Source organism: Apostichopus japonicus, chromosome 3 (assembly GCF_037975245.1).
Source record: "Apostichopus japonicus isolate 1M-3 chromosome 3, ASM3797524v1, whole genome shotgun sequence".
Classification (NCBI taxonomy): Eukaryota; Metazoa; Echinodermata; class Holothuroidea; order Aspidochirotida; family Stichopodidae; genus Apostichopus; species Apostichopus japonicus.
In genome coordinates, this window is record NC_092563.1 from 7,448,313 (window position 1) to 7,459,655 (window position 11,343).

The window sequence follows — 11,343 nt, forward strand, 5'->3', positions numbered from 1 at the left end:
GAGGGGGTGTCCCCCTCCCCTTTTGTATTTTTTTGGAATCCTGGTGATGCCTACATGTAAAATGGTGGCACTTAGAAAGGCTTTTGTCACCCAAATTTTCTGACAAATATGCATTTTTTTTTGTGTAACATCAATAAATTGAATAGTAGGTGATAATTCATTCTTTCCCGTGGCATGGAAATGTTCGCTGCTCGCCCCAATGAAAAGAATTATAGGCTAATTTGAGGTTCAAATGATGCTGTAAAGGAGGTTTTATACTCTATTATGCTAAATGCTAAAGAAATGATGGTTGCTGAGTCAAAATTTGATGCCAATTTTTTTATGTATACTTGAAAATTACAATGCGATTTTTTCGGACGCTTGTGCGGGTCAGCGGGTTGGGTGTTAGAATGCGGGTCTAATTCCCGCGAATTGCGGGTCAGTTGGGAGCTCTGCATTTAATTTTAAACCAGAAAACGAAAAGGTTAAGACTAGTCTACCACTGCAATTTCTCTCGATTTTTTAAATTTCCAATCATATGATTTAGTGGATGTTCGGAAACACTTTTTGGCTCACCTTTGGGGGGGGGGGGGCATGGCCCCCCTTGGATCCGCCAGTGCCTACTAGCAGACTTGATGATATCATCAAATAATTGCTAGTAGGCCTAGCTACTAGCAAACTTGTTGATATTATCAAATCAGTTACCAATATCAACAATCTTTCATGATATAAACAAATTATTGCTGATATCACCACAATTAAGTTAAGCTGACTGTACCAGAGTACCAGGATGGCTTATTGACTGACTGGTAGGTACATGGATCTAGGCTTGGGAACTAACCTGCAGTAATGGCAATACCTAAGTGGATGGAGATGGACCCAGATTGTCCCTTGTCTATACAAGCTATCGTTTCAGAAGGATTAAGTTGTGTCACTTTCTTCCAATAACGTCATTGTTATTTGCTGATTAAAGGAAGTTGACATTTTAGCTTTCTATCTTGACAAACACAACTCAATTGAAGAATTTTCCAAGGCAAGAAAGTTGAGAAAAATTCAAAACAATTCCCACATTTAAGGTGGATGTGTGGTTCATCAGTTGGAGAGTAGTGGTAAGGGATTGGGTGCATGGCCCCTCCTCACCATAAGACCCCCTCCTACACCATAATACCCCATCCCACCACTAGGGTCTAGGTTGAAACCCCTCACAGTCCCAGGAGGCACATTCTCTTCACCTACTATTATTATTGGTACTATTATTTGTATTGAGCACAGTCTCAATGGCTTTGGTATTTCTGATTTGTGAATTTCAGCTTCAGGTTTTGGTTGCTTGCTTTCACTGGTTTCGAAGATACTGGGATACATTCTCCACTGTTGTGGTGTAGCATTCCCAGTGGCAGAAATGGGTGTAGCAATGAGTTTCTCAACGTTCCTTGAACACTCATTGCAAAAAGAAGGGTTGCTATAAGCTGGTGTTTATCCACAAAGCCTGGGGCTGACTAACTGTAGAACTTAGCTATAAAACACTGTTGAAGTGATGATATCATGTAAAAATTGAGATATCTCAATTTGTAGTGATAGTATATCACATTTGTATCACGAAAACTAATGAATCAGTAACTTGCTATTAAAGTGAATTGATCAACATGTGAAAAGAAATTCAAGCATATTCACTGTTTATTCTTCCCTCATTATTTACTTACATTACATCAGACAATGAAGTTTAAGTGTTGCATAATATGTAACAACATAACCACCGCAAATAACATCACAGCTTTAACACAGGATTTTGTACAGTAGGCATACCTTCAAATCTTCGGCTTCTTTTAACATTTACCTTGTCTAATCCCACAGAAACAAAAAAGAAGGCTATTTAAGCCAACCTGCTACAAATTTGCTGAAAACTGACTGCTCGCTCAGGTGATGATTTCACCAGAACCAAAGGAATATGAAAAAGTCTGAAAGAGGCTGCTTTCTGTCAGTAAAAATGAAGTTAGCTAATTTTTAGTTTACATTAGTGACTATAATTGCAGGTACCAATATGCCACCTTCCAGCAGATTAACTCAGTGAATACGTTGTAACATTGTATTTTAACTCCTCGAATGATACCTTATGCCCAAAGGAATCATTCCATTGTAACTGGCCATACACAGAAAATGAAACTATACCGGAATGAAACTATTGCTATGAATAAAATGAAATTACATAAAATCAAACAGCTTCTATTTTTGACCTATCAGATGGCATCACATAATAAAACATGACTATATAGGCAGTGACCGTTTTTACAATAATTATAGTCAAGTTGTTTGCTTGACTAATATTTACAGATATATATCCTCACATGCATGTTAATTGAAAACCCATGGCTATATAAAGATATCAATGACTTTCATCAACTCAGATTATACAAATCAATGTAAGATTCGATCAGAAACATTCCATAACTTTGATATGCGAATTATGGTGATTTACTCTATAAAAACATACTTTGTGCTTATAACAGGCCTCTAAATTGACAACAGAGTTAAAAGTCCACCCTAAATTCTACATCCGGAGTTATAACTAATATATCCTTAGTCTGTGTGTGTTTTGCAACATCACTTCACCGCCCCTTTGACTTCCTTCAGGCTTATCGGTCCTTGCTGGTCTTTCAACGCCAAGTAGGAAGACATGGTCATTCACTATGACACAAATTCATCCAAATTCTGTCTTTTTCTCTGGCAACATCAATGATCTCAGAGGCATTAGAAAGGTGATTTGTAATTGCAATGACAAGCATCATTCAATAACTAGTTTAGGTTCCTTGTATAACTGGCTGATGGTAACCTGAGAGAAAGACAAGAGTAAAAAACATTTTTAGATAAGTAACAAATAATAAACTCATGATATCACTGGATTCATTGAAAGCAACATATATTTTCTTCTGGGAGGTTACAGTAGGGGGAGACTAACAAACTTAGCATTAAAGGTACATGTGAAAACAGAGTACCATATAATTTGTTCAACAGAAACAAAGGGCAGATCTCCACTGGAGACAAAACTATTTCATCTGCAACATGATCCAAACTTTTAAGTTCAATTCCTTCAAAATCATTGCTTTAATTATTCCTTTGTTGCTGAAAAGTATTGGTTTTCATCATATTGTGTTTATTTATGCTTGAGTTAACTAGTAGTCAAAGTGTCTGTAGTTGTCATAAACAATTTTTTTTTGTTAGATGTCCTTTGTTACAATATCACTTCCATACTATTACCCTCACTGCAACAATTTTTGAAAACTCACATATTCTTAGAAATTTAAACATATTTAACTAACCCCATGATGACAGTATGACCTTTGTTACATCTGGTGACTGGTGTTAAGCTCATCTTTGCTAGGTCTGTCCTTTTCAATTCATTAGAGCAAAAACAATCTAATTTTTAATATTTTTTTTCTTTCAAACAGATCTTGAGGAATAAACAAAAATCAAAGATATTCTGATTATATAGATAGATATTTCTGACATTATCAGTGATGGTCTCCAAAGTTTACATTCTTATGTAGTTATCATTTTACATACACAAGACTAATATTATGTTTACTTTGCACACACATTTCGTTGCTATATAGACAATTCATGGAAGTGCAACATAGAATGTAATAAAACTATCTCAGAATTGACTCTTACCTGCCGTTTGATCAGCTGCAAATTATCTTCTGCATGTTGGACCAAACTATTAATTCTGTTCACATCAGTCTCACATTTGTGTTCCCTGAAAGCATCCTTAATTCTTCTTTGTGCATATAACCTGGCAATAACAAGAAAAAAATTCCCATAATACAAAAATGCCACATACAATTGTCAAATGTTATATAATTCAAAGAGTAAACCTATCATTACGACTTTGTTTTATATCTGTACAGCCCACAAAGTATGTTTTGCTAATTCAACTGCGATCATGACTATAACAAACACAGAGGCTGTATTATGATACATGCTCATGATAGGATGCATGCTCATGTAAATATAACTAATAATTATGGCACATTCAAAGATTTTTTGTTCCATATCTGGATCTGGATTGATACTACTCAACTCCCCTAAAAGGGGTAAAACGAGTAGGGTGGTGCAGTCTTGTTTATGCTGTGATTGGTTTCTGGCTGTAGTGTTGGGCGACAGCCGCTTTGAAGTTATCCTTGTCCTCAATTTCTTTGATGTGTTGTGGGAGGGCGTTCCAGTCTAGTAGGGTTTTTGGCATGAATGAGAATTTTAAACAGTTTTTGTTGCAGGGAATTTGAATGTAAGATCCGTGTCTTGAAGAGCGGACGACCGGGCGCAGAATTGTTTGCGTTGGTATGGCAAGACGACCCAATTGGGCTTGGTATAATATGGAGACCCTAGTCACTCTTCTTCTTTCCTCCAACGGTTCCCATTTCAGTTCTTGTTTCATGTGTGACACACTGCTTGTCCTTCTGTAATCAGCGGTTACGAACCGAGCACCCCTGTTTTGAACGGTTTCTAGTTTCTGTTTGAGTTCATAGGTTGACGGATCCCATACAGATCCACAGTACTCCATTGTTGGTCAGACTTAAGATTTGTATGCTAAGATTTTGACCTGCTTTGAGCATGAATGTAAATTTCTCTTTATAAACCCTAGAGTTTGTATAGTGTATGTGATGTGTGATACTGGCCAGATGAAAGTCTTTCTATGCCATTGTTAAGTCCGTCTGTACTTTACATTACATTTCATTACATTGCCATAGGCTTACATAGGCCTAGCTAGCCTGGGCCTAGCCTACAAATTGTAATCATACACTGTCAATTTGTCATCTCATTATTCACCTAACTGCTGGCAGAAGCGTGTGTGTATAGGCCTTCAAACTTTTTCGTCCCACTATTGGGGCACATAACCTAATATTTCGAATAACGACTCTTTGTTCTAATCAGTACATTCTCGCATTTGGGTTATACCCTATACACATTACAATGCTTAGGCTACATGTGTGCACTGTGAGGTTTTCTGAAGTGATACTGATATACTTGATAGGCCTAACTGGACGTTATGTAAACCACAGCTGAGCAAGTAAGTAGTAACTTGAGCCATGTTTTCCAATGTAACTTGTTTAAATTGCCTACCTGTAATTATAACCCGTGAAATTCGCAGACTCCCGAAGCATCGCCTTATAAAGATGTAGTACTCTCATAGTTGTTGCCTTGCTGGCCATGGCTAAATGAGAAGCAGGATCACGACCACCAACTCTAACGCAAGATCACCATGTAACTGAGGTCGTACCAAAGTATTACAAACGGTGATCGTGCCTTGTACATTACACTTTTTGCCCTATACTATTAGTAGTTTCGCTACATGTCCAACAGGAACACATGAGACGGGGAATCGGGATACAGAATGAGAGAGGTGGCCAGCAGCTCTTTACCTTAGTTAGAGAAAAGTTCTCTGCAGGTTTCTAATTGCATTGAATCTAGCCAAAATCTACGACCATACTATATTATCGAAGAGTGTCCAGAAATACATGCTAATCAGGCAAGTTATGATGTGATGAACCTACTCTACCGTGGTCTAACTTAGGCCTATTCCTTAGTTTGGGCCAGTTACACTACAGTGTTGTTTACCTCTACCTCTACATACCTCTACAACACAAAGCATCTTTGAGTACTTACACTTACTAGAGTAGTGCGTTTGCCATGGTGGTGGTGGGAAACGCTGGGTGGGAGAGGTCTTGGTACTAGAGATTGAGAAATGCGCTTCAATTTCCGATATAAATGTTCAATTATGTTAGCAAGTGATTACTTTCATTGATTCAAGAAAAGTCTTTGTTGAGAATTGTCATGCTTGTTGACTTCAATAATATATATATGATGATGAAATTCTCAATATAAAATTACTCAGAGAAACTGAGACCCCTCCCACACTGCCACTGATCACACTCATAAATTTTCCTCAATGTTGGAAAGTCTGTCAATGTCACAATATATTTATATCTGGAATATCAAATTTAGTTTATGGCATTGCATATATTATAGGGGACTAGTAATTTATCATTTCAAACAGTATGGTACAAACTAATGGATATAAACTTCTGAAAGTGATTTTGTTCAAATGCTACATACAGTATTAAGATCTATAGCAGTATATTCCAACTTCAACTGTTGGAATATTGGAATGTTGAAATATTGATGAACTCACAATGTGTTTTTTTGGTCTTTCTTTCATTCATGCACCAGAATGAAGTTCCTCCATAGTATTAACCGACTGCAGAAGACTTTGTTTAGCAGTTCTTTTTATCTTCATTGCCATCATGCAAGCAAAACCAGCAGCCAATTAGGCTTTCAAATTCTTAGTTGGAAGGTACACCATCAGACTTTTGCAACAAAGTCTTCTCAAGATCACGAAATTAGCGTATCAGGAAAGAAACTGATCTCGGATGACTTTACAACTGCTACTCCAAAAATCCTGTCTAGGGTCGGTACAAATCTTCACAATCAAGAAGGGCATCCCCTTTGCATCATCAAAGAACAGATTAGAGATTACTTTTACCGGAGTTCCCTGAACAAGAGGGGCAACCCTCTGTTTTCAATTTATGATAACCTATCACCAGTGGTTACGGTGTGGCAGAATTTTGACAGTGTCCTTGTACCTGGTGATCATGTTAGCCGTAGAAAGGGAGACAATTACTACTTGAACCGAGAATTCATGCTGAGGGCTCACACATCAGCTCATCAACACGAACTAGTCAACTCTGGACTCGATGCCTTCCTCGTAGCCGGTGATGTTTACCGGAGAGATGAAATTGACGCTACTCACTTCCCAGTGTTTCATCAAATGGAAGGGGTTCGACTCTTCTCGGACTTTGAGGTAACAATTGTTCCATGTTTAAGTTAAAGTTTAAGTTTAAGTTAATATTGCTTCAATGTTGTTCCTTGGAGGAAATCATTTGAGTCTGTTTTCGAATAAGAGATCGTTGATAGAAACTTCTTGTTAAAATTGCAGCATTATATTCAAATTGTTTCACAAGGTAGTAATGTTATCAATTGTTACTTGTATAAAAGGTTGTGACAAAAGAGAAATATCTTAAACTATGACCTTTGTGATGATCTTTACTGAATTTTGTATTTGGATCACTAACCATTTCAAACTCTTTCCAACAGCCTCTTTCTTGGCTATGCAAGAAAAAGTCTAGAAAATTTACCAGTTCCATAGATATACTGTAGGAATGATGGGAGTTTATTAATTCACTGTCGGTTTGACAAAAAATTGAGTTTAACAAGAATATTACGATCAAGTATGAAAATATACCAGAAAAGTAGATACAAACTTGCCATCAAGTTCTGATAATGCAAGTAGGTTAGCAATTTAAGTGAAATCTTTTTCATTAACTCACTGAAAAGGTCAGTTCACCTGTTGAGAAAAGCATTCAGTGCTTCTAAGAATTTGTCCAACTGTCATCAAACCCATATGAATTTTGTCAAAGATCTGAGCCTGCGGTTTCTCTCATCTCAATCTTGCAGTTATTTGAGAAGTATCCAGATGCTAACCTAAAACTGTTTTGCAATGATACAGTCAGAATCCAAGAGAAACAGGAGCACCATACACTGGAGGCCGTGAAATTGGTTGAGTTTGATTTAAAACAAACACTAGAGGGACTTGCAAAATATCTCTTTGGAGAAGGTAAGTACTGTAAGATATCCATTTTGTTCAAATTCTTGTTTCATTGCTAACTTGTACAAGTCTGGCACTCAGCTTCATTGCAACGATAAATTAGTGTGTTCTGTTTGATTGCTTAAATGCCAAAAGGGTATATTTTGTAAGAAGTGAACAACAGGTAATGTTAATCCTGGTAAAAGAACAATCATCTTGTTAACTCCAGTCCCTCCTCTATTTTCATCCTGCCCCCTGTTCCCCTGTTCTCATCCTGTCCCCTGTCTCCCCTTCCCCTATTATCATCCTGCCCAACCCCCCCCTCTCTATTCTCATCCTGCCCCCCACACTTTCACTCAAACAGGTTTTTAAATCAAGCATATTTTTAATCCTTTTGCTTTAATCACTTGATTAAACAATTAAGTGTAGTTTCCTTGTGTACATAATTTCTCAAAACTGAAAATGTTTTTATTTCTCTTTTCTTTTCCCCCTTTTTATCAGAAATTGAAGTAAGATGGGTTGTTACAGACTTTCCATTTACACATCCATCATTTGAGTTAGAAATAAAGTTTCAGGGGGAATGGCTGGAGGTGTTAGGTTGTGGAATCATGGAACAGGAACTTCTACATTCAGGTATGATTGATGGTATGATCAAGTAGGGCATTGATGAGCTCTACTATTCAGGGAAGAATTCACATTACATATATACATATTAGGCACTTATATAGCGCTGCTACATTGAGATCGTAGCACTTTGACAACTTAGCCTTGGTCAATGGTAACTTGTCACACCTACACACCAAAGTGTGCGCAATTCAATCAATCTCTCCTGGGGCACCAGAGTGCACTACAACCATGTGTCCCCGGGGGACTACCCATAGGGTGCAGCCACAAACCAGCGCACGCAACTATATGTACAAGTCACCTCGCAAGTCCCCATTTATACACCTGGGTGAAGAGAAGCAATGGAGATAAAGTGCCTTGCCCAAGGACACAACGCAATGATCTGGCCAGGGCTCGAACCTGTAATCTTTAGATCACAAGTCCACTGCCTTAACTACTTGACCACAACGCCCTCACATTGGCAGGGACGGTGGAAGAGGGTGCAATCATAGAGGAGCAAGGGTAGCAGGACGTTACAGTGTGTCACTAATGGGCTATTCTATAATTGCATGAGGAAATGAATGAATTTTCACTCAGAAGTGAAGAGCACATGCCCCCTGGCCCCACATGCCCCTGGCCCCATGTCCTGTGCCCCACAGGGCCCACACCACCTTTCCCTGGTACCACCTACCCTGTTTTCAACATATGGAGAAAATTGGGGCCAGTTTTGGCTTTTGCCAGAGGGAATTCTGAGAATGTAGCATCAGATATGATTTTGACTTGATTTGATAGTTTTTCAAAGGCTCAAGTTTGCCTCATTTGTAGAGGTGGGAAAAGTATGCAATTGTTTTGCACAACTGTTTCATGTTGATGAGCACTACATATGTTAGGGTGTTAACTTTGCAGAGTTCTTCCTATTAGAACCTATGGGTCCGTATCACTATGGTAATGAAAATTCTTGGCTAGGGTTTGAGAAATAAATAGGTGATTGAAGTTAATTGTCCAAATTTTGTTCACACCTCTGTTCCAATTGAATTATTGAAACTTTATCAGGTCAAATAGATGTGCTGTTGTAATTGACAGACGTCTTTTGCTATTTCAGCTGGTGCTGGACACAAGATTGGCTATGCATTTGGTCTCGGACTGGAGCGCCTTGCCATGGTCCTCTTCAATATTCCAGATATCCGTCTCTTCTGGAGCTTAGATCCTCGATTCATCAATCAATTCAAAGTGCCTGATCCACATAAAGTAAAATTTAAGGTAGGAATTATTCAAATACTAGTTTCTAACTTCTTTACATTTTTCTTTAATAACAATCTTACAAATTGACAGAAGTTTCTGAGTTCTCATTCACTTTGGAATTACACAGACACAACAATCTTTGTTTCTGTTTCCAGAGAGAATATTTTCAGCTATGACCGTCAATTATATAACAACTGCCTTTGGATATATAGAGGGTGGTATTCTTGTATCTATATAACACAGACTTCACATTGAGGTTGGTCTATGTGTATATAAGCCTTGGCCATTCATACCGTAATGGGGAAACGCTACCACTCTGCATCTTTGAATCCGAGTGCATTGCTATTTAACATCTTTGCTATATAGGTACATTCACTTTAATAGGATGCCCTCAGGGTGCATTGTAGAGAGGTTCTTCTCATTGAAATTTAAAGGGAGGTCAAAAGGTGTGCTGTAGTAACTTATGTGTGTGTTATTTTAGTACTGTTTAAGTGTCTGGCTATCGGCACTTAAACAGAACGTTGGATGAGGATGAGCAGGGAGGATTTACCAAACTTTCATCTTGCTATTTTACACCTATGTAAGATGAAAGTGAGCCTCAGGGCAAAGTTTACATGTTCATTGACATATGTATTGGGGGAACAAGATTTTGTGACCCCCATGCATCATTCCCATTCCCCCCCCCCCCTTAATCTCCGTTCAGCTTAGTCATTCTGAACATCCAGGATATATCTGACTTTCAAATGATCTCAACTGAACTGATCTTAAATAGTTTCTTTCAGTCAAATGTACTTGTGTCAAGAAATTTACTTGATTTAACAACAAAAGGAATCCTGATAAAGACTTGTTAAAATTTAAAAAAATATGAAATCACCATGTGCCTCTTTTTTATGTTTGTTTCCCCTCCTCAGCCATTCAGCAAGTTCCCTCCAGTTTTTCACGACATTTCTTTCTGGTGTCCCGATGACGGTTTTATTTCAAATGACTTTTATGACCTGGTGAGGTCAGTGGCAGGAGAAACGGCTGAGAAAGTGGAACTGATTGATGATTTCCTTCATCCGAAGACTGGAAGGATAAGTCACTGCTACAGAATCACATACAGGAGTATGGATAAAACACTGACAAAGGATGAAGTGGGCTTAATCCACTCCGACCTCACCAGCAAATGCAATACGCTATTGGGTGTTGAGGTTCGTGGAAAGTAACAGATTAGAGGGCTAATCAGGGACTCATTCAAGGCAGCAAAACTCTTCATCACATACAACCACATGTAATAGGAGTATGGATAAAACACTGACAAAGGAAGAAGTGGGGTTAATCCACTCAGACCTCACCAGCTATTGGGTGTTGAGGTTCGTGGAAAGTAACAGTTTAGAGGGCTAATCAGGAACTCATTCAAGGCAGCAAAATTCTTCATCACATACAACCACATGTAATAGGAGCATGGATAAAACACTGACAAAGCAAGAAGTGGGGTTACTCCAATCTGACCTCACCAGCAAATGCAATATGCTATTGGGTGTTGAGGTTCAAGGACAGAAAGTACTAATATGGAAGTCCTTTAATACAGCCTAGACTACTGTTACATGCAATCTTTTATAGGAAGGAGTAGGGCATCGTGGACCTCATCAGCCAATGGAATAAAGCATTTGGTCTTGAGGTTTGTGGAATGAGTCACAGATGAATTTAATGTTCTGCTTACCGGCTGATTATTTAATTTTAGCTCGAGTTAAGATATAAAGACGATGATCTTTAATGGTTCAAATGAACCAGAAAGAGGTGAAGACAGGATGCCAGGGGAGGGAGAAAATTATCCACCACACTTTAAAGTTCCAAACCTGATGCTTTGAATAATACAGACCACAAACTTAAGCTTTCTCTGT

At 38.3% G+C, this 11,343-nt stretch overlaps 2 protein-coding genes across 3 annotated transcripts; one reads left to right on the plus strand and one right to left on the minus strand.

The window, feature by feature from the left end:
- Positions 1-1,635: 1,635 nt before the first annotated feature.
- Positions 1,636-5,319, minus strand: LOC139961815 (LYR motif-containing protein 4-like). The gene is made up of 3 exons (XM_071961361.1): positions 5,095-5,319; positions 3,646-3,766; positions 1,636-2,806 (listed from the first exon to the last, which is right to left on the minus strand). Exons 1-3 carry the CDS (start codon positions 5,181-5,183, stop codon positions 2,759-2,761), a joined length of 258 nt encoding a protein of 85 aa, XP_071817462.1. The 5' UTR covers positions 5,184-5,319; the 3' UTR covers positions 1,636-2,758.
- LOC139961803 (phenylalanine--tRNA ligase, mitochondrial-like) lies at positions 4,910-11,332 on the plus strand. 2 transcript variants are annotated; one of them, XM_071961351.1, is made up of 6 exons: positions 4,910-5,041; positions 6,202-6,832; positions 7,486-7,645; positions 8,117-8,248; positions 9,321-9,478; positions 10,372-11,332. In XM_071961351.1, the coding sequence occupies exons 2-6, from the start codon at positions 6,203-6,205 to the stop codon at positions 10,663-10,665; spliced, it is 1,374 nt and encodes a 457-aa protein (XP_071817452.1). In that variant the 5' UTR covers positions 4,910-5,041; position 6,202; the 3' UTR covers positions 10,666-11,332. The 2 variants fall into 2 exon arrangements, with proteins under 2 accessions (XP_071817452.1, XP_071817442.1); XM_071961341.1 differs by lacking the exon at positions 4,910-5,041 and adding an exon at positions 5,323-5,500.
- Positions 11,333-11,343: the final 11 nt, after the last annotated feature.

Bases quoted from the DNA above. Each gene is read 5' to 3' on its own strand.
- LOC139961815 (XM_071961361.1), bottom strand. From the start codon at position 5,183: ATGGCCAGCAAGGCAACAACTATGAGAGTACTACATCTTTATAAGGCG. The intron at 3,767-5,094 runs GTAGGCAATTTA...TGTTATTGCCAG, and splicing joins TTCACGGGTTATAATTACAG to GTTATATGCACAAAGAAGAA. The intron at 2,807-3,645 runs GTAAGAGTCAAT...TCTTTCTCTCAG, and splicing joins TGCAGCTGATCAAACGGCAG to GTTACCATCAGCCAGTTATA.
- LOC139961803 (XM_071961341.1), top strand. The intron at 6,833-7,485 runs GTAACAATTGTT...TCAATCTTGCAG, and splicing joins GACTCTTCTCGGACTTTGAG to TTATTTGAGAAGTATCCAGA. The intron at 9,479-10,371 runs GTAGGAATTATT...TCCCCTCCTCAG, and splicing joins CACATAAAGTAAAATTTAAG to CCATTCAGCAAGTTCCCTCC.